The sequence below is a fragment of the Anomaloglossus baeobatrachus genome, chromosome 8, assembly GCF_048569485.1.
Source record: "Anomaloglossus baeobatrachus isolate aAnoBae1 chromosome 8, aAnoBae1.hap1, whole genome shotgun sequence".
Taxonomy (NCBI): domain Eukaryota; kingdom Metazoa; phylum Chordata; class Amphibia; order Anura; family Aromobatidae; genus Anomaloglossus; species Anomaloglossus baeobatrachus.
In genome coordinates this window covers 225,088,797-225,110,765 of record NC_134360.1, presented here as the reverse complement: position 1 = coordinate 225,110,765, position 21,969 = coordinate 225,088,797, and the positions used below count along the sequence as shown (strand labels likewise).

Below are 21,969 nucleotides of genomic sequence, written 5' to 3'. Positions count from 1 at the left end.
CCCTTGCACCGTCCAGCTACATATCTGGCCTGTAAGAGCAAATTGCAATATCTTCCTGCCTACGTGTCACCCGGAGCTAATGAACGTTACACAAGGGGTTGCGACCTGGCCATTGCCTTTGGGAAAGCTCAGACTTCTTCTAACCTTTCTCCATGGTGGAGGTGAGCAGCCTGTAGAACTACAAATCCCAGCAGATAGTGACCTGTAAAGCTGATTGCCCTGGACAGCTACAGTATAGAAGTCTGGGAATTATCCTTTGTGCAATCTCAGATTTTGTCTTTATCTCACGAGAGCGCACAGCATATTGGTGGATATGGATACTAATGTGGAGAAATTTCCTTCCATGCGGAGTAATTACAGTCTGCAGAGCATTAGCTAATTCGGGGTTTTCATTTGAACTTGTGTTTTTCTCCGTATCCCTGTAATTTGGACAGCAATGGCGGCATGTGGGGGTGTAATGTCATTAGAGAAGAGTCGTCCTGTAACCATCCCCCGCACGCTCAGCGAGCAGCACTTGTCCGAGCAGCGGAGGCTTCCGGAGGATTTGTGTCATTTCAGCTCATCATCCTGGAATCAAGATATTCTCAAGAGAAGCAAGAAAATACATCACCTGTGCGACGCGCGTCACCCCATGCTGAGCGACTGCGCCTCACCCATCGCTGCACGGTCACCCCACGCTGAGCGACTGCGCCTCACCCCACGCTGAGCGACTGCGCCTCACCCCACGCTGAGCGACTGCGCCTCACCCCACGCTGAGCGACTGCGCCTCACCCCACGCTGAGCGACTGCGCCTCACCCCACGCTGAGCGACTGCGCCTCACTCCACGCTGCGCCTCACCCCACACTGAGCGACTGCGCCTCACCCCATGCTGCGCCTCACCCCACACTGAGTGACTGCACCTCACCCCACGCTGTGCGACTGCGCCTCACCCCTCGCTGCGCCTCACCCCACACTGCGCTAACAGCGGAAGGTGAAAATGATGTCCTGACCTGTGGTGGAGACAAGTGCACCATGGCGCAGCGAGGGAGCTCCGACCACCACCAATTTTCTACTGAAAAGGATCGATCTTCAGAAATAAATCATCATTTTTTCCCACAAAATCAACAGTAATGGCGAATATAAGAATCTTTAAAATATTTATTTGAGAAATCTGCTTCTTTATACACTTATAAGCCTCTTCCCCAACTCATCACAGATTACAGCCATCTATTGAGATCTATCGACAAGGGTGGAAGTGGAAGGGGCAGAAGGTCACAAACTGTGCCAGTCATCTCTAGTTAGTGTTTTATCTCATCTAGTGCTGGACTCACAGCTACACAGCAAAGTACTCCTGTATAATGTCCTCCATGTTGCTGATTTCTAATAATGTTTTACGTTAAATGTTGGATTCACAGCTACACTGCTCATTACTCCTGTATAATGTCTTCTACGTTGCTGATTTCTAGTAATATTTTATGTTAAATGCTGGCCTCACAGCTACACTGCTAATTACTCCTGTATAATGTCCTCCATGCAGCTGCTTTCTAGTAAATCTTTTAGATTAACTAATGCTGGATTCACAGCTACACTGCTCAGTACTCCTGTATAATGTCCTCCATGCTGCTGATTTCTAGTAGTGGTTTACATTAAATGCTGGATTCACAACTAATACAACTCAGTACTGCTGTATAATGTCCTCCACGCTGCTGATTTCTAGTAATGTTATACGTTAAATGCTGGACTCACAGCTACACTGCTCTGTACTCCTGTATAATGTCCTCCACGCTGCTGATTTCTAATAGTTTACGTTAAATGCTAGATTCACAACTACACTGCTCCATACTCCTGTATAATTTCCTCCATGCTGCTGATTATTGGTAAATATTTTATGTTAACAAATGCTGGATTCACAGCTACACTACTTAATACTCCAGTATAATGTCCTTCATGTAGCGGATTACTAGTAAATGTTTCTCAGTCAGAGCTAGCACTGCTTTATAATGTCCTCCATGATGCTGCTTTATAGTAAGTGTTTTATCTCGCTCTTGTGATTAATCCACAGCTACCATGCTTAATACTCCTGTATGTCTTCCCAAGTTACTGCTGCTATGTAAAAGTATTTAATCTCCCCATGAGGTGAATTCACAGCTACCCTGCTCAGTACTGCTGTACAATATTCTCCATGCAGCTGCTGCTTCTGAACATGAGCTTCATATAGACAGGAGTGAATCCCTCTGTGTATGGAGACATCAGAGCAGTCAGTCTCCACCCACCAGCTCAGAGACAAATGTAAATTATGGATAGAACCTGACGAGGGGGAAAACTGGTGGAAAACGCAGAATACAAGTCATATAATGTCCAGAAATGGCATAATTCCTCATGTGCACACAGGACGGCTTATTATTGATCAAAAGATCATTTGGACCGATTTCCCCCCATGAAAACAACTATCCAATTTTAGCAAGAAGAATGGGCTGAAGAACCGGGTGACTGGGAGAACGTGCGGCAGAGGGAATGGTTGTACATGGAAAGAAGCAGGACAGGCCGTCTGTTGACATGCATGGGCGGACATTGAGTGCATTGATAGTAATTGGCCCCTTGCTTGCTTCTAAAGGTAAAAGAACTCCAAAAACCATGTCCACAATTGCTAAGATGGGTAGCATGGAGTTTTCTAGGGTCTCTTGTAGGTGGGGGTGTAGGATTGAGCTGCTTTCCAGATTTGCTTTTAATAGTGATTACTGAGAGGCACCACTAGGGGGAGCTCACTGTATACATATGTACGCAGCTCCAGCTCTTTAGCTGCTGTGCACATGGCTCCCTCTAGTGGTGGCTGCGGGTCACAGACAGCATCCTGTACAGATACATGCTAATATAAAATCAGTGTAGTACTTAAATCCGTTCTGATTGGGCATTGCGGCTCGTTGTGGGCTGTTGGGGCCCCATATATATATATTTTTTTTTGTATGATGTACACACTATATGGGAAAGGATGGCAGAAAAGCCCTTTCATGGAGATGTCAGAAGCCCTGATCTTCTCTTATACATATAATATGGAAAGTTGTCACTTGTTTAATGGTTTTGCTGACATTTTGGCCAAGTTTTTTTTTTTTTTAAATAAAGTTTGTGCTAGGGGGCAGCAATGAGTCCAGACGTGAGTATAGCAGTATCATCAAACATCGCCATGTGCTAAAGTGTAAATAGCTGATGAGATTTATCAAAAGCGTCTGCAAAGTGAAGCAAATGTGAAATAATATATAATGTACGTGATCTGCATCCGACCTAGTCTGACCTGCAGCAGCCGTGTCTGTATTTTTGGCAGACCAGCGGCATTATGTACGTGCGGAGGATTTGGGGTCAGCAGCGTCACAACGCATTTCAGTGCCAAGGTCTGAACACGGCTCTTGTCCCGACCAACACAGTAATATTTTGTGATTTTATATGATCGTCTATCCTCAGTAATAGAGCTGCGTCTTCTCATTACAGGAAAGTGTCCAACACGTGGCTGAGCACGGGATGGTTCACCATGTCCATCGCATTAGAGCTCTGCGATACAATCGATGTGTACGGGATGGTGCCGCCAGATTTCTGCAGGTAAATATTCACTCCCACTAATTCCAGATTCCCTGTGCTACAAATAGAATGATAAGTAGAGAATAATAACCCAGGTCTACAAAAAAATATTTTTTGTAGTCATCGCAGGTGACTTTGTACTTTTCTGAATCATCTTTTTGTCCTGATTTCATGTATACAGTGTGTCCACCCATATCCTGTCCACCGCCATTAACTTGAGAACGGCAGCAGCTATAGGCATAGAAGTGGTGTCTAGGTATAGTAAAGTAGCCATGCGCTACGCAATGAAACCACCTATAGCGCCACCTGGTGCAAAACAACGGAGTTAGCATTTTTATTTAGAAAACGTAACGAGATGGAAAAAAAAGTGAATTACAAAGTTGTAGGGCATCATCAATTCAATACGAATCGACACCTTGCATACAGAAATGCTATGATTAGAACGTGTAAAACTCACAAGGCTGCGGACGTGAAGCGAAACCTCATGGAGACCTTCCTACAAGTCATTGTGTATGGTGGCTGTGTGGCGTGGCCTCCACGCTCACCTGACCTGACCCCATTGGACTTCTTTCTGTGAGGTCACATCAAACAGCAGGTGTATGCGACCCCTCCACCAACATTGCAGGACCTACGACGACGTATCACAGATGATTGTGCAAACGTGTCACCTACCATATTGCACAACGTGCAGCAAGATACAGTATGCTGTGCAGAGTCCAGATGTGCATTGCAGCTGACGGGGGCCACTTTGAGCATCAAAGTTAAATGAGCACCATATGCATGGCCAGCATTCAATGATTTGGGGGGGGGGCATAGGTTTCATATCATAGCATTTCTGTATGCAAGGTGTCGATTCGTATTGAATTGATGATGCCCTGCAACTTTGTATTTCACTTTTTTTTCTCTATCTCGTTCTGTTTTCGAGATAAAAATGCTAACTCCGTTGTTTTCCACCAGGTGGCGCTATAGGTGGTTTCATTGCGTAGCGCATGGCTACTTTACTATACCTAGACACCACTTCTATGCCTATAGCTGCTGCCGTTCTCAAGTTAATGGCGGTGGACAGCATATGGGTGGACACACTGTATAGTTTCTCTGTAGCACGTATAGTTTCCATGGAGCAGCATCGTTATTATAAGGTATAGGAAACATACTGGCGACATTAAGAAAACCGTAATCTACATATTAGAAAAAATGCTTCTCCTTACAAAACTGTTTATACTGAACCAAAATAATTTCACCTGCAAAATAGAAACCAAAATATGAGCAGAAATGAAAAATGCTGACATTAGGCTGTCGTTGATCCGATTTTTCAGGGTTGTCCCTATATCACATCCAGCAGTAATCTGCCAACACTGAGTCATTGTTCCATTACTTTAATGTCCTGGCGAAACCGCTCGTCTTGTTCATCGCTTACATCCCCAAGATTCTGAGGGAAGAAATCCAAATGTGATGCAAAAAGTGCATTACATGCGACATCCAAGACACTGGTTGCATTTAGCAGTGCGTCAACACCTTCAGCATATTCTGGAGTTATTTTTTCCTAAGAAGTTTTTACAGATCCACTTTTCCAAGATCTCAATTTCTTATCATTTAGACTTCCTTCAAATACATCATCTCTCATAAGCTCTGATCTTCCTTCAGTTTCGCTGGTGAAATGCTGGAGAATTTCTGTGAAATGTACTGGAACCCTTGTGAATGTGTCTTTGGCTTTCACAAAGTTTTAATCAATCCCAACTTTATACACTACAGTTCAAAAGTTTAGGGTCACTTAGATATTTCCTTATTTTTGAAAGAAAAGCACATTTTTTTCAATAAAGCTAATATATTAAACAGAAATCCCCTCTATACATTGTTACTGTGGTAAATGACTATTCTAGCTGCAAACGTCTGGTTTTTAATGCAATATCTACATAGGTTTATAGAGGCCCATTTCCAACAACCACCACTCCACTGTTCTAATGGGACATTGTGTTTGCTAACTGTGTTAGAAGGCTAATGGATGGTTAGAAATCCCTTGAAAACCCTTGTGCAAGTATGTTAGCACAGCTGAAAACAGTTTTGCCGATTAGAGAAGCTATAAAACTGACCTTCCTTTGAGCTAGTTGAGAATCTGGAGCATTACATTTGTTGGTTCCATTGAACTCTCAATATGGCCAGAAAAAGAGAACTTTCATGTGAAAGTCGACAGTCTATTCTTGTTCTTAGAAATGAAGGCTATTCCATGCGAGAAATTGCCAAGAAACTGAAGATTTCCTACAAGGGTGTGTACAGTCATGGACAAAAGTTTTGAGAATGACACCAAAATTATATTTTCACATGATCTGTTGCCCTCTGGTTTTTAATTGTGTTTGTCTGATGTTTACATCACATACAGAAATATAATTGCAATCATATTATGAGTACCAAAAGGTTATATTGACAGTTAGAATGAGTTAATGCAGCAAGTCAATATTTGCAGTGTTGACCCTTCTTCTTCAGGAACTCTGCAATTCTCCCTGGCATGTTCTCAATCAACTTCTGGATCAAATCCTGACTGATAGCTGTCCATTCTTGCATAAGCAATGCTTGCATTTTGCCAGAATTTGTTGGTTTTTGTTTGTCCACCCATCTCTTGATGATTGCCCACAAGTTCTCAATGGGATTAAGATCTGGGGAGTTTCCAGGCCATGGACCCAAAATCTCTGGTTTGTTCCATGAGCCATTTAGTGATCACCTTTGCTTTATGGCAAGGTGCTTCATCATACTGGAAAAGGCATTGTTGGGCGCCAAACTGCTCTTGGACAGTTGGGAGAAGTTGCTCTTGGAGGACATTCTGGTACCATTCTTTATTAATGGCTGTGTTTTTAGGCAAGACTGTGAGTGAGCCGATTCCTTGGCTGAGAAGCAACCCCACACATGAATGGTTTCAGGATGCTTAACAGTTGGCATGAGACAAGACTGGTGGTAGCGCTCACCTCTTCTTCTTCTCCTAATAAGCTGTTTTCCAGATGTCCCAAACAATCGAAAAGGGGATTCATCTGAGAAAATGACTTTACCTCAGTCCTCAGCAGTCCACTCCCTGTACCTTTTGCAAAATATCAGTCGGTCCCTGATGTTTTTTCTGGAGAGAAGTGGCTTCTTTGCTGCCCTCCTTGAAACCAGGCCTTGCTCAAAGAGTCTCCGTCTCACAGTGTGTGCAGAAGCCCTCACACCAGCCTGCTGCCATTGCTGAGCTAGCTCGCCACTGCTGGTAGTCCCATCCCGCAGCTGAAACAGTTTTAAGATACGGTCCTGGCGTTTGCTGGTCCTTCTTGGGCGCCCAGGAGCCTTTTTGGCAACAATGGAAGCTCTCTCCTTGAAGTTCTTGATGATGCGATAGATTGCACCTCAGTCAACAATCTTTGTAGCTGCGATACTCTTCCGTTAGGCCATTTTTGTGCAGAGCAATGATGGCTGAACGTGTTTCTTTAGAGATAACCATGGTTAACTGAAGAGAAACAATGATACCAAGCACCAGCCTCCTTTTAAAGTGTCCAGTGGTGTCATTCTTACTTAATCATGACTGATTGATCGCCAGCCCTGTCCTCATCAACACCCAAACCTGTGTTAATGGAACAATCACTAAAACAATGTTAGCTGCTCCTTTTAAGGCAGGAATACAATGATGTTGAAATGTGTTTTGGGGGGTTAAAGTTCATTTTCTTAGCCAATATTGACTTTGCAAGTAATTGCTGTTAAGCTGATCACTCTTTATGACATTCTGGAGTATATGCAAATTGCCATTAGAAAAACCTAAGCAGTAGACTTTGTAAAAATTAATATTTGTAGCATTCTCAAAACTTTTGGCCATGACTGTACTACTCCCTTCAGAGAAGAGCACAAACAGGCTGTAACCAGAGTAGAAAGAGAAGTGGGAGGCTGCGCTGCACAACTGAGCAACAAGACAAGTACATTAAAGGCTCTAGTGTGAGAAATCGATGCCTCACAGGTCCTCAACTGTCCGCTTCATTAAATAGTACCTGCAAAACACCAGTGTCAACGTCTACAGTGAAGAGGCGACTCCGGGATGCTGGCAATCTACTTGTAGATTGTTGTTGATCTTTCTTTGATGTCCTGATGAAGGACATTGCAATCTCTGAAACGCTTTGACCTGTACAAAGGAATAAGGAGATGAAATAATCAATCAACATCGATTCCTTGGTGATAGCGCGGCATAAACCAGATTCATTCTGCTTGACAGTTATCACCTAGCCAGATTGATAGCACTTCAGCATCCCTCCTCCCTGCTGTTGCGTAACTTTTGCCCACTTAGCCAGATTGACAGCTCCTCATTGTCCATCCTCCCTGCTGCATAATCTTTGCCCACATAACCTGACTGACAGCACCTCAGTGTCCCTCCTCCCTGCTGTTGCTTAAACTCCACCCATATTGTTTGAGTGACATCTCAGGACCCTCCCTGATGCTGCTGAATTTCCCCCCACATGGTCTGATTGGCGGCTTGTTTTGCATCCCTCCTCCCTGATAAGATCACATACTACTACAAACTGCAGCTGTCAGCCAGGATGGATGGGTAGACTGACAGCTTTTCAGTCTTCGCCCACCCAGCCTAAATATCCTTTATTCCATATTGCTTAATAGCTGTAGCTTGTACCAATGTGACATCTCAGCAGGGAGGAGGTGTATTGAGAGGCTGTCGGGCTGGGTGAGTGAAGCATGCGTACACTTAGTTCGGAGCTCGTAAACTGCTCTTTTTAATAGACTAACAGTATTATACAGCAGTTCTGACATGGATTGTTACAAAAATTTCACCAGCTTCATCAGATCTAAGAGTCTGTTTAACAATATGTACACAGTGTGAAGCGGATCTGTCCCTGGATTCCACAATACAAAGTGGCTGTTCCAGCTTAGAATTAAATCTGAAAGCAGGGACTTTGCTAAATATAAATACCTGATCGATCCCTCAACACTCCAGTGGTTTCCCTTGATTTTTTTTTTATTCCGCTGCATCAATGAGATGCTGGATATACCTGTGAGCGCTGCAGTCAATCACTCGCTGAGACCACTTATTGGCTGCAGGGGTTACCTGGATATACGGCACGTCATTACTGCAGAGAATGGTGCCGGCCGAGGGAGCAAATGGAAAAACTGAGTAATGTATGCTAAAATGGAAAAAATATCCGTAAAAGTCCTGACAATCGATATGACAGATGAAACCGATATACATGGTAGGTGAAAGTGTTACCTGCTGCTAGAGGCCGCGCATCAACATAGTGCACTGCCACCTGGTGGCAGAAATCAAGAATAGCCTGATGATACCTGGTGCTGGGAGGATTTATCAGATTTATCATCCCCTTTTTTATTTTTTTTATTTTTTTTAAAGGCACAACGCCAGCGGTTTTTTTTGTGTGTTTGTTTTGTTTTCACTGTAGTGCTGCTTTAAATGTAAATCCCCTTCCTCCCCGTCTTATACTCACCTGCCGCCGGCTTGATCTTTCATCACCCCTGCTCCCGTCTGTCTCCTGTGATTTGTGCCGGCAGCTCCAGTGTTTCATGGTCACAAATCATTGCAAGTCTATGAGAGCCCCATTTTGCTCTTATTTTGCCCTCGCTCTGGTCCCTTTTTGGCTTCTTTGTGGTTCCGCTGTGCCCTCGCTCTGGCTCCATTTAACCCTCGCTCTGGCCCCTTTTAGCCCTCGCTCTGGCCCCATTTAGCCCTCGCACTGGCCCTATTTAGCCCTCGCTCTGGCCCCTTTTAGCCCTCGCTCTGGCCCCATTTAGCCCTCGCTCTGGCCCCATTTAGCCCTCGCACTGGCCCCATTTAGCCCTCGCACTGGCCCTATTTCGCCCTCGCTCTGGCCCCTTTTAGCCCTCGCTCTGGCCCCATTTAGCCCTCGCACTGGCCCTATTTAGCCCTCGCACTGGCCCTATTTAGCCCTCGCACTGGCCCTATTTAGCCCTCGCACTGGCCCTATTTAGCCCTCGCTCTGGCCCCATTTAGCCCTCGCTCTGGCCCCATTTAGCCCTCGCTCTGGCCCCATTTAGCCCTCGCTCTGGCCCCTTTTAGCCCTCGCTCTGGCCCCATTTAGCCCTCGCACTGGCCCTATTTAGCCCTCGCTCTGGCCCCTTTTTGGCTTCTTTGTGGTTCCGATTTGCCCTCGCTCTGTCCCCGCTTTGACCTCGCTCTGGCCCCGTTTTGCTGAAAGACGATGAAGCCGCTGGAAGCTGAGTTATAAGATCTGGGGCAGGGGGCTTGCATTTAAAGCGCCACTCCAGTGCTGAAGAGAAATAAAAATCGCTGGAGTGGCGCTTGAAGTATTACTTTTGGATTGCACTTTTATTCCTGACAATAAACATTTCTACATTTGCCACAATGTATATCACATGATAAACTAACAAGCGCCAAGTTACAGATTTATTATAATTTTACACATTTTTACGCTACCTGAAGACTGGCATGTAGCTGCACAAAAATGTAACCGTTGTAGATAAAGTTGCAAATATTAAATGTCGGGTCCCATAGTCCTGCAGGAAAAATTCCATAAATGTGACAAATTGTTATACGCAGGAGTAAGTAAAGGTTAAATCCCATAACGACTGATAATTGTTTTAACAGCGGTTGTCAGGAAAAGGGGGAGGAAGTGGAAGTTACACCACCCCCCCCCTCCACCAGACAGAGCACATGACTCGCTCTCTAGCGCCCCTCTTATAGTCAGGCCAATTATGGAATTGCCCGACAATAAGCAAGGAGGCCGCTATTCTACTATGCCGATGATTGAAAGATTCCCGGTGAGAGTAAAGTATATATTCCCCCGACTCCTGCGGGCGTAATATATCTAATCCTCCCCAGATCTCACTGGTTGCCCAACAATGATCCTTGGCATAAACTCCCTGCCACCAATCTATTATGATAACTATTACGCCGAGCCCACAGACGTGGTTTTCAGGATCGAGATAACAGAACAGCCCAAGATTAAATTATATATATTTAATCGCCTTAAGGGCACACTAGATGCTACATATATGATAATCCTCACAGCGGTCATTAATGATCTTATTTTGCCAACTTTTTGGAATAGAGCTGATATCACAGTCCTGGCAATGAGGAAATCTGCCCCAGGACTATCACATCACTTCGCCCGGCCGACACCGAGAAGCTGCAGCTCCACCGCTCTCCTCTCACTTCCAATTTTGTCCCCAATGTAAAAAAGCTATAAGAAAAGCATATACACATTATAAATATGTGAAATGTATTCTACTCTGTAACAATATCCAGCGTTGGGTCTAGGGCTAGAGTAATAAAATATTTACATAAAGCACAAAGTAATAAAACAATGGATAAGTCTCTATTTTTTACATTGTGCCAGATGGAAGGGGAGGGGGGTTAATTAAAACTGACATTGACGTGTTGAAAGATGCACAAAAAACCTTCACTATAGGGAACACCACCCCCCCCCCCAAAAAAAAAGAAAACAAACTAAAACTTCTAATCTGAATGAATAGAGTATGGAGCAGCCGCTGTCCTCGCTTACAAATGACCAGGACTCCAATCAGAATTTTACCTCTCGGCCGCTTCTCCTTGATCCTAATATTTCCCTTTTCGCACCGCGGTTTTTGCAGCCGGGACGCAGTGACTCTGGTCTCAAAATGATATTTATCAAAAAGGACTGAATCAATATATAACTTATTACGCTCCACGGTGACTCGTTCTACCTGGGGCTCTACTCGCTTCCCCCATAACCTGCACTAGGAGTTAACAGCGGTGGGTTTCCTATCAGCGGAGGGCAGTGTAATCATTGTCCGGCCGTCTTCTGAGCCGTCATGATCTCTGTATTAATCCTTATTTAGGACGCCGCCTCGCCAGGATTAGAACGCTTTAATGGTTGTCAACCATAAGTATTAATTAGGAGAGAACCAAGTCTGTGTAATCACCGCCATGGAACTAAGTGGAAATCTTATCTGTTCATACGAAGGACGTCTCAAAGGTACAGGACGTAATGGTGTGAAGTCAATGAAGCAGGGGACGAGCGGCGCGGGGAGCGATGAGGATTTAATAATACCCCCTCATACATCATAATGGAGCGGGCAGCCGGCGGGATTGAACTTGTGCATGACCGGCTCCGGCATACAGGGCACGGGCAGCCGAGGTGGTGGATATAGGTAGTGGTGGATATAGGTTAGTGGTTATATTTCATAAAGTGCAGAAATCTTAATTTTCTTTTTACGCCACAAATAACTGAACATAATATAGATTAGTACAGGTCTTTATTGTCGTTAGCTTTGACCTTTTGAAGGCCACAATCTGAGGTTCGGCTGATCTGACCTCCGCCGGTCGCTCAGGACTGTGGCTGCCGATCACACAATCAGCAGGACCGGCATCCTCGCTCTGTGTCATCAATCGGTTCAATAATAATTTGAGTAAATTAAAAAAATCAGTTTTTGTGATAACTTTTGGTTATTACATCTGGACATTATCAAAGATACTTTAGAAAAAAAACAACAAAAAACCTGCCGGTCTCCCTTGTATTCTCCAGTCTGTCACCGTCATCCGACCTCCCCTGATACGCTTTCTGTGAACAGGAAAGTATTAGAATTTGCTCTTTGTGCCTAAGGCATAATGACATGAGACTAATATTCAGTTCTTTATTAGGCTTGCTAATTAATTTTTTCACGAATATTTACAGCAGGTGAAGTCTACTTTCTTGAGCTTACTCTGCCTGCAGTAGTTGCCGGAGTAACTATAACTAACCCCTCCCTATTTCTGCCTGCACTAGTTGCCCTGGTGCCTGTAACTAACCCCTCCCCATTTTCTACCTGCAGGTTTGCGGGAGTGCCTATAGGTAACCCCTCCACGTATCTGTCTGCAGTAGTTGCTGGGGTGCATAACTAACCTCTCCCTATTTCTGCTTTCATTACTTGCCGGACTGCCTATAACCTTTCCCCGTTTCTGGCTGCAGTAGTTGCTGGAGTGCCTATAACCTTTCCCCATTTCTGCCTGCAGTAGTTGCTGGAGTGCCTATAACCCCTCCCTGTTTCTGGCTGCAGTAGTTGCTGGAGTGCCTATAACCTTTCCCCATTTCTGCATTCAGTAGTTGCTGGAGTGCCTATAACCTCTCCCCATTTCTGCATTCAGTAGTTGCTGGAGTGCCTATAACCTCTCCCCATTTCTGCCTTCAGTAGTTGCTAGAGTGCCTATAACCCCTCCCCATTTCTGCCTTCAGTAGTTGCCAGAGTGTCTATAACCCCTCCCCATTTCTGCCTGCAGTAGTTGCTGGAGTACCTATAACCCCTCCCTGTTTCTGGCTGCAGTAGTTGCCGGAGTGCCTATAGCCCCTTCCCTGTTTCTGGCTGCAGTAGTTGCCGGAGTGCCTATAGCCCCTTCCCTGTTTCTGGCTGCAGTAGTCGCTGGAGTGTCTATAACCCCTCCCCATTTCTGCCTGCAGTAGTTGCTGGAGTGCCTATAACCCCTCCCCATTTCTGCCTTCAGTAGTTGCCGGAGTGCCTATAGCCTCTACCTGTTTCTGCCTGCAGTAGTTGCCAGAGTGCCTATAACCCCTCCCCATTTCTGCCTTCAGTAGTTGCCGGAGTGCCTATAGCCTCTACCTGTTTCTGCCTGCAGTAGTTGCCAGAGTGCCTATAACCCCTCCCCATTTCTGCCTGCAGTAGTTGCCAGAGTGCCTATAGCCCCTTCCCTGTTTCTGGCTGCAGTAGTTGCCGGAGTGCCTATAACCCCTCCCCATTTCTACCTGCAGTAGTTGTCAGAGTGTCTATAGCCCCTTCTCCTCTCTTCCTGCGCTGGGTATGATTATTGCTCTTTCACCGCTATCCTTTCTGTTTTTATATACCGTTCATACAATCTACAGTTTGTTCTGCATTTCTTTTTTACCATGACAGCGCTTACATTTGTATTTGATGTTGTGACTTCATTATTAGCCGCTGCTGCAGATCCCGCTCCTGCTTAGGATTCTGTGTGTGAATACACTCCGGTTCTGTCTTCATATTCGGCTATATGCCTGACTGGCCGTATATTCATCACTTGCTGCAGATATTGATTCAGGATGTAAATTTTTAGGTTCCAGATTATGATTACAGCTCAATATTATTATACAGCTGGACGGCTCGTCTTCTCGAGGCGTGTACGTCAATATATCTTCTATCCCCGAGGAAATTAAATCGCTTGTGTTTTTAAAATCATATATAAAGAGAACTTTGGTTTTGACTCTCGGCTTTTCTCTGCTTCTATTAAGAGCTGGTTGGGGACTGCAGAGTGGACGGGGTCCGGAGGGTCTGACTCTGGGATGTGGTGCTCCAGGGTACATCCGTGCACATCTTCTAGCGGCTGAACCTGGGCCTCATTACACACTCACCCCATTCAAGTAAATGGGACTGAGCTAAAATATTACCGGGGACGGCGAGACAAATGCAACATTTGCAGAAGTTTATTGGATTGAGGTCTTAATGTGGTTAACTTGCCGAGATGTGAAGTTTAGACCGTGGGTAAAGCTTCATCCAAAGTCTATGGCAGCGACACGGACAGCTGAGCCCTGCCATGGAGGGGGGAAATGGGACAAGACACCCCTGTTCTGGGTAGTTGTGAGGGTCCGTCAGTTGGGACTGCCATCGATGAGCACCTATCCAGTAGAATACCCCTTTATTCTAAGGTCCAGCTATTGGTCACCAATGGATTGATTGATCATGAGGTTTCCAGGCATTTGACGTTCTTGTTCTTCTCCGCAGGGCTGCCAACCACACGTCAGTACCTTACCATTACTATGAACCTTTGGGACCAGACGAGTGTACCATGTACATCTCCCATGAACGAGGCCGTAAAGGAAGCCACCACCGTTTTATCACCGAGAAAAGAGTTTTTGCCAACTGGGCACGGACTTTTAATATTCACTTTTTTCAACCGGACTGGAAACCAGAGTCTCATGCTGGATGGCACGGACCGCTAAAGCCGACACTCTGAGGAGTCATACAAAAGTGGAGCCGTCACCTAGACCTGAGCGAAAGAGGCGATGCTGAACCAAGCCCGTCAATCCACCTAGAGGCAGGAAGGTTGTAGTCAGTGTCACGTAATGTGAGGGTCAGTGTTAGTGATGAGCGGGCACTACCATGCTCGGGTGCTCAGGACTTGTGACTAGTGTTGAGGAGCACAACCATGCTTGGGTGCTTGGTACTCACAATTAGTGATGAACGAGCACTACCATGCTCAGTACTCGTCCTAGTGATGAGCTAGCAATACCATGCTCGGGTGCTTGGTACTCGTAACTATTGATGAGCGGGCACTACCATGCCCTGGTGCTCGGTATTTGTCCAAGTGATGAGCGGGCACTACCATGCTTGGGTGCCCGGTTCTCTTAACCAGTGATGAGTGAGCACTACCATGCTCGGGTGCTCAGTACTCGTAACTAGTGATGAGCAGGCTCTACCATGCTCGGGTGCTCTGTACTGGTAACCAGTGATGAGCAGGCACTACCATGCTCAGTACTCTTAACTAGCAGTTAATGCTTGAATGGGTGCAACTCGAGTTCCCAAGTACAATGGAAGTCAATGGGGAAGTCTGGCATTTTTCTGGAAGATTTCCCAGAAAAATACTTGAAGTTACCCATTGACTTCCATTATACTCGGGTACTCAAGTCGTGCCCATTCAAGCTAACTGCTAGTTGAGTACCCGAGTATAATGGAAGTCAATGGGTAACTTCAAGTATTTTTCTGGGAAATCTTCCAGAAAAATGCCAGACTTCCCCATTGACTTCCATTGTACTTGGGAACTCGAGTTGCACCCATTCAAGCATTAACTGCTAGTTAAGAGTACTGAGCATGGTAGTGCCTGCTCATCACTGGTTACCAGTACGAAGCACCCGAGCATGGTAGTGCTCACTCTTTACTAATCAGTGCCAATACGACACATGGTAAGATAAGAATGGTATGGACTGAAAATCCCTGTAGGTAAATTGAGATCCCTAAATCTTCTTCCCAGACGGATCGCGCTGCCTGCAGCTGCCACTATGGGGCCTTATTACATTTATTGTTTGCATCTGTGTGATGTAAGGGAAACCCTTTGGAACAACTGAGATACAATATGACTTAATTTCTCCTTAATTGTGATTTCAGTAACGTACAGCCAGATATAGTATTAATTTATTTTAACACCTTAGAGGTGTAGCCATTGTTGCCCTTTCTTTCTTTACTACCTCTTGCAAAAATAATTTTTTTTTTTTTTTTTTTTTAATAACTTTCCCTCTCCAGAGTTGTTTTTTTGCAGGACGAATTGCAGTTTTGAATGACACCAAGGGCCGGTCAGATCGAGAAGAAAAAACAAACGAAATTCATCTTTGTTTTTTGGGTTTTGTTTTTATCGCAGGCTCCATTATTCTCAGATCGGTACGATCAGGCTATGTGCCCACGCTGCGGAAAATGCGCGGATTTTGCCGCGGATTTCTCACGGAAAAGCCGCGGATTTCCCAAAAATCTGCAGCTCAGGCACTTCCCAGCCATTTCTATGACATTTTGGAAATGCTGTGCCCACGCTGCGGATTTTTCCGCAGCGGATTTCGTGCGGATTTTGATCCGGAAAAATCTGCAACATGTCAATTATTGTTGCGGATTTTCATCCGGATTTTGGCTTTAAAATTGGGAAAAAAAAAAAAATCCGCGACAAATCCGCACCTTTGAAAAGGTGCGGATTTTGCGGGAAAGCTGAGGATTTTGATGCAGAAAAATCCGCAGCTACATTCTGCCGTGGACACATAGCCTTACAGAGATAACAAACTTTGGTATTGATCAGCACTTTTTTTTTTTTTTTAAACCACTAGATTAAACTTTTGCCATTTTCCCAGACCCGTACCTTTTAATTATGCGGTCACAGGAGCTGGGTGCCGGCTTGGGTTTTTTTTTCTATGGCGAGCTGGGCTTATTCTTGGAATCATTCTTAGATGAAATTGACGTTTTCATCCCTTTTTGATGCATTGTAGGGAAGGGGAGATACTACAACCAAAGAACAGCAATTGTCATTTTTCTTGGCTTTTGTCTTCTGGTTTCTTGGGCACTTGAATTGCAATTTCATTGCTTGTATTGTAAACTGCGATATTTTAGGATTGAGGTACATTGTAATATTAACTAATTCCTACAAGACAAAGATGGCGCAGATCTGCTTCCATATAACTCCGGAACACTGTTATTTCCCTAGCTGTATAAATGGACACCAAATAGGCAATAATTGATTCTTTTTCATTTATTGAAGTGAAAAAAGTGCAAAAAAAAAAAGTGCTATACAAGACAAAGTCCGCCGGGTGACAACGTTTCGGCCTAGAGGCCTTCCTCTGGTCGGAGAGACTAAGATGAGCAGGAATCACCATGAAACAGTATGAAGCGTTGAAAACACACAGGACGCGCGGTCTGCACACATCTCTCACCAGAAACCAGGGTCTGGTTACCCTCCAGGAGTCCTCATCCAGGCATTGCGGGTATACCTCTCTCCCCCCCCTAACCTGCTCTCCAGGCTTATCCGATCCTTAATCCTCATCCTGGATACAAATTTGTTTCTCCCTATCTACATGTTTTGACACATATGATCCCAGACATCTGGCTGCTCCGTGAACCATCATTCCAATATCACATATTGATCCACATCGTACTTGTATTACATTTAAGACAATAGGCTTTCCTGTGGGCTAATCTCCTAACACCATACGGGGGCCAGCTTCTCGCTCAGAGGGCGGACGCCTCTTTAACTCCTCCCTTCTAGTGGCCATAGGGAATTGTATGACGATTCTACCACATGTATTAGGAGCTGCACTCCACATACCTTGATTCCATGACTACTCCTACTCAATTGGTAGAACTAACATATTTTCGTTTTTGAACGCTTCATACTGTTTCATGGTGATTCCTGCTCATCTTAGTCTGTCCGACCAGAGGAAGGCCTCTAGGCCGAAACGTGGTCACCCAGCGGTCTTTCTGTCTTGTATAGCACTTTTTGCACTTCAATAAAAGAAATAGAATCAAGAATTGACTATTTGGTGTCAATTTATACATCTAGGGAAATAACAGTGTGCCGGAGTTATTTTCTTGTTTTGTACTCCCCTTTTTTTCCTGAGCACCTGTACTAGGTGATCCTGGGTCTTCTTTTCTTCTCTGCTCCCATATAGACTTGCACACATCTAAGGCTGCTTTCACACTACGTTTTTTTTTTAACATGCGTCATGAACTTTTTTTGCTGTAAAAGCGGATTCAGTTTTTATAAAGAAAAATGCATGCAAACGCAAGTGTTATTTTGCAGGATCCTGTTACTTGACGTTTATGGGCGGGCATTGGAGTCATGTGATCAGGAGTGAGGGGAACTGAACGTGACAGACTGGGAGCTGGCATCTGACAGCTGCGGAGGCTCGTAACCAAGGTAAAAATCGGGTAACTTGCTTGGATACCCGATATTTACCTTGGTTACGAGCGCCTGCAGCTGCTAGGAGCCGGGCTCCCTGCACACGTAACCAAGGTAAACATCGGGTAACTTGCTTGGATACCCGATATTTACCTTAGTTACGAGCGTCTGCAGCTGCTAGGAGCCGGGCTCCCTGCACACGTAACCAAGGTAAACATCGGGTATCCAAGCAAGTTACCCGATGTTTACCTTAGTTACAAGCCTCCGCAGCTATCAGGCGGGGGAGAGAGGGACTGATCACACCAGGCTGGTTTCTGGGCATGCTCAGTAGAGCAAGCAGGATCCTGTCTATCAGCATGCCAGCGTTCACATACGTTCGCGTGCAGTATAGTTAGGATCCAGCAATTTGCAGTATTTGGACGTAGCTCAAAAACGCTACAAATAGCGTTTTTGAAAAAAGTTAAACTGCAAGTCGCTGGATCCTCACTATAATTCATGTTGACGCGAGTCCATTGCAAATGCATTGAAATGAAAACGTATTTGCACTGGATCCGTTTTTGTGATAAAAAAACCGTTCAGGACGCATGTTGAAAAAAACGTAGTGTGAAAGCAGCCTGAAGGGTACAGTCAGAGATCACGGAGTCACCTCCTCAGGCTGCTACACACCGGAAGTACACACATTATACATACAAAGTGTAGAAAGACAAAGTAAGTGAACCCTTAAATCTACACAGTGTAATCTGCTGCAGAAGTGCTGTGGTCAACATCAGTACCTAGGATCTTGTTCACTCGCACATTGTGGATTGTTGGATTCCCATCGGTTCATCGTCAATTTGTCAGAGTTTTCCTAACAAGCAGGGAATATCCTAAGTGCAGAGACCACATAGTATTAGTGACCAATTCAGAAATGGAGGTAATTCCAAAGCTTAAACTCAATCACAGCATGTGCAGTAGGCTCTTGATCGCCCCCTAGTGGAGGATGCAGGCAGTCAATTTTCAGGCCATGTTTGCCGGTACAACACTTACCAGTCCACTACAAGTAAATGAGGTTTTCAAATCCCAGTCACAATCCGCAAGTGACACGTGGATCGTGTCTGTGGATTTGTTGCCGATTCATCACCAATTTTCCCCGACGTGTGAACGCCGTCCATACTGTTCCCTTTACTGTGGGGTCAGGATTTCTGCCGGACTGTGGTGGAATCTGCAGCCGTTCAGCTTCATCTACAGATGGCACTGAACTTTTCCGCGTGCTCGGGATTTTTTTCTTTTCTTTTCCAGGAGTTTTTGGCTTAAAAAACAGCATTAAATAAATGCATTTATAAATGTAATGGATATAAAAACGCAAACAAAAATAATTTAAGGGAAAAAAAAAACTTTGAAATTGAGGGGTTTTTTTTCTGTTTACAAGGGTGCAAAAACACAAAGAAACATTTGGTGTGAAGGAGTAATAAGTGTAAATGTGGTATTTGTTGTGTGTGTCCTTTGAGCCTCTACTGCATTGACATGTGGCTGGTTCAGCGCCTCCGGTTGGGGACGGGTCCACATTCAGCACTTTTTCCTGGATCCGGTTGCTCGTCCAACATAACTGGACCTAAGTTTCTCTTGAAAAGCGTTGAAATGAAGGAAGCAAAAACTGGAAAATGTATAAAATGGAGTCTCCTGTGACTGACGTCGAGAACCGTCCAGTACTTTTCTACGAGTCCTTTCTTACTGAATGCGGCACTTTCTCGGAAACTCGCAACGTTTCGACTTCACAGGATTGTTTTTTTTGTTGTGACTTTTTTCATAATATATTTTGGTTAATCTTCTGATCCTTCTGTAAATAAATTGCCGAAATTTTCTCTCCGTGTCATAAATGTTTCTTTGAAGAGGAAAGCGCTGACTCCGTTCACATAGGGACAGTGTAGTATAGCGCCATTTATGGTGGCTGATTTAGGGATTTTAGCGGAGTTAAGGGTGCTTTACACACTGCCAGATCGCAGATAAGATTTGCCGAGATCGCACATAGGTCATTTTTTGTAATGCCGGTCACATGCGCGATCTCGGCAAATCTTATGTGCGATCTGGCGTGTTACATAGCTAACGAGATCGCTAGCGATGTCGCAGCGTGTAACGCACCCTTTAGACCTGGTACAGATTGGAACTCAGGGGAAAGAAGAAAGGTCAGGCATGTTGCACTTTGGACATGTCAATTTTTATTTTTACATGGAAAAAAACGCTGCAGAGGTGTCTGTCTGCTGCTCATCACCACCTCCCGACACACACTCATTTGGGCCTCCTGTATTGGGATGTTGGGAGAAATCGCTGCCGTCCAACTGCGGCAGCAACTATCCTGGCAGCAGTCGGGCCGTGCTGGCTGTGTGGAGCACAACGGTGCAGCTGGTGTAACACATGCTCTTTCGGCGGTGCTGGCTTTAAAGAAATGGTGTACGGAGTCGGCGCATGCGCTGATTGAGCTCTCGGCTCAATGACAAGCAGAGATCTGCACATGCACCACCTACGGGCGCCATTTTCCTTAAGTCCGCTGTTGGGAGGCTCAATGGGCCAGAGGCGGTGCGCGTGCAGATCAGAACTTGGTGAGAGTTCCATATGAGCACAGGTGCCATTATTTGAAGCCCGCACCGCCGACAGAGCATCTCTTCTTCCACACCGCCGCCAGCACAGTGCTCATTCTTCACCTCCTGGTAACCTACATTCGCATTATAAGATGAACACCTCATTTTTCTCCCAAATTTTTGGGAGGAAAAGTGCATCTTTATAATCCAAAAAATACGGTAATTCAGGCCGTGCCGCATAGACGACATTATCGTTGGGTTGGTTCTTACAAGAAGTAGCCCAGAGACACAAGAACACATTTCATGAAACTGCAATAAAACAAAAAAACCACAGAATGAACCTAATCCCAGTTTATTTTCCCAAAAATTAAACACCTGAAGGTAGAACTGGCGGAGCCCCGCAGCCGGACTGCCCCATGTGCCCGGCTCACCGCGCCGGCTCATGGATTGTTCACATGGCGGCACTTTGCTGCCCTTGGGTTCTGTCCTTGCGGATTCAGCATCTTCTTTCACCTTTTTACAGGCTGCACTGTTTGCACTGGAAAACCAGAGGATCGCACTAAAAGCAAATAGAAGCAGGGAAAAATGCTTGAGGAGGCAAAACGCGCTGGACATTGGGGTTTGATGAGCAGCGAATAAATCAAATGAGGTTTTCCACGGGCGGCTAAGTCTTGCTTTAAATTCTAATTGCTCGCCAGTTCCTAGATACATAATTACCTCGGGTTCTGGATTGATCTGAAATGCTGTACTTAGCATGATAAATCAATATTTCTATTTTTGTTTCTGCTGAGAAAGCTCTGGGCGCGGCGTGCCAACAGCGTGGAAATGTACAGAAAGGTAGAAAAGACGTCGTCTCTGGTGCGAGGGCCAATCCAGTACCCATAAAGCCTTGTAATTGACTTATAAATTGCGAGGGGGACGGGGCCGATCCCATACACTTATCCTCTATATCACAACTGTACACAATAAATTATGCTTCACTGCCTTAAAGGGAAAGTATCAATAAAAACGACTATTTTGGAGGCCGAACTATTGATGTTATCACTTCCACCCGTAAAGTGATCCATTCATGTTAGGTGTTGGAGGCCTCTCAGTCTCGCCAATTTTGCAACTTGTCTTTTTCACTTTCCGCTTCAGTTTTGCTCCTATATGAAAAAGGAGCAGACAGGGTCGGAGATATCGGTGCAGTGCTCTCCGTGGCCATCGGGCTCCTCTAGAATACGTGCTTCATGTGTTTCAGGCCGTAGGTTTTGAAGAAGACGAGAAGAATCAGCGCCCAGAGGCCAAGGATAAACCCCCCGGGTGGGTGCCATTCCTTTGCTTTTGGTTTCTGGAAAACAACAAAAAAAAAAAGACAATTTTAATACATTTTAGGCAGAGAAACACCCACCGTGAATTACATCTGTGGTACCTAGTATAGAGCTCAACGACACTGCGATTGAGTAGAATAGAGATCACCAACACTACGATTCAGTAGGATGGAGCTCGCAGACACTGCGATA

The 21,969-nt window shown here is 45.1% G+C and overlaps 2 protein-coding genes across 2 annotated transcripts in view; one reads left to right on the top strand and one right to left on the bottom strand.

Annotated features, from left to right (window-relative positions):
* The window catches only part of ST6GALNAC5 (ST6 N-acetylgalactosaminide alpha-2,6-sialyltransferase 5), a 111,157-nt gene extending 96,148 nt beyond the window's left edge, over window positions 1–15,009 (top strand). The window contains exons 4-5 of the mRNA XM_075321118.1: window positions 3,464–3,571; window positions 14,267–15,009. Coding sequence (XP_075177233.1) covers window positions 3,464–3,571; window positions 14,267–14,498 — 340 coding nt within the window. The 3' untranslated portion in view covers window positions 14,499–15,009. The remainder of the gene's footprint in view (window positions 1–3,463; window positions 3,572–14,266) is intronic.
* A 5,075-nt stretch (window positions 15,010–20,084) lies between these two features.
* PIGK (phosphatidylinositol glycan anchor biosynthesis class K) overlaps window positions 20,085–21,969 on the bottom strand; it is a 138,373-nt gene continuing 136,488 nt past the window's right edge. Inside the window, 1 exon segment of the mRNA XM_075320282.1 lies at window positions 20,085–21,797. Within this exon segment, the coding sequence (XP_075176397.1) occupies window positions 21,681–21,797 (117 nt within the window). The 3' untranslated portion in view covers window positions 20,085–21,680.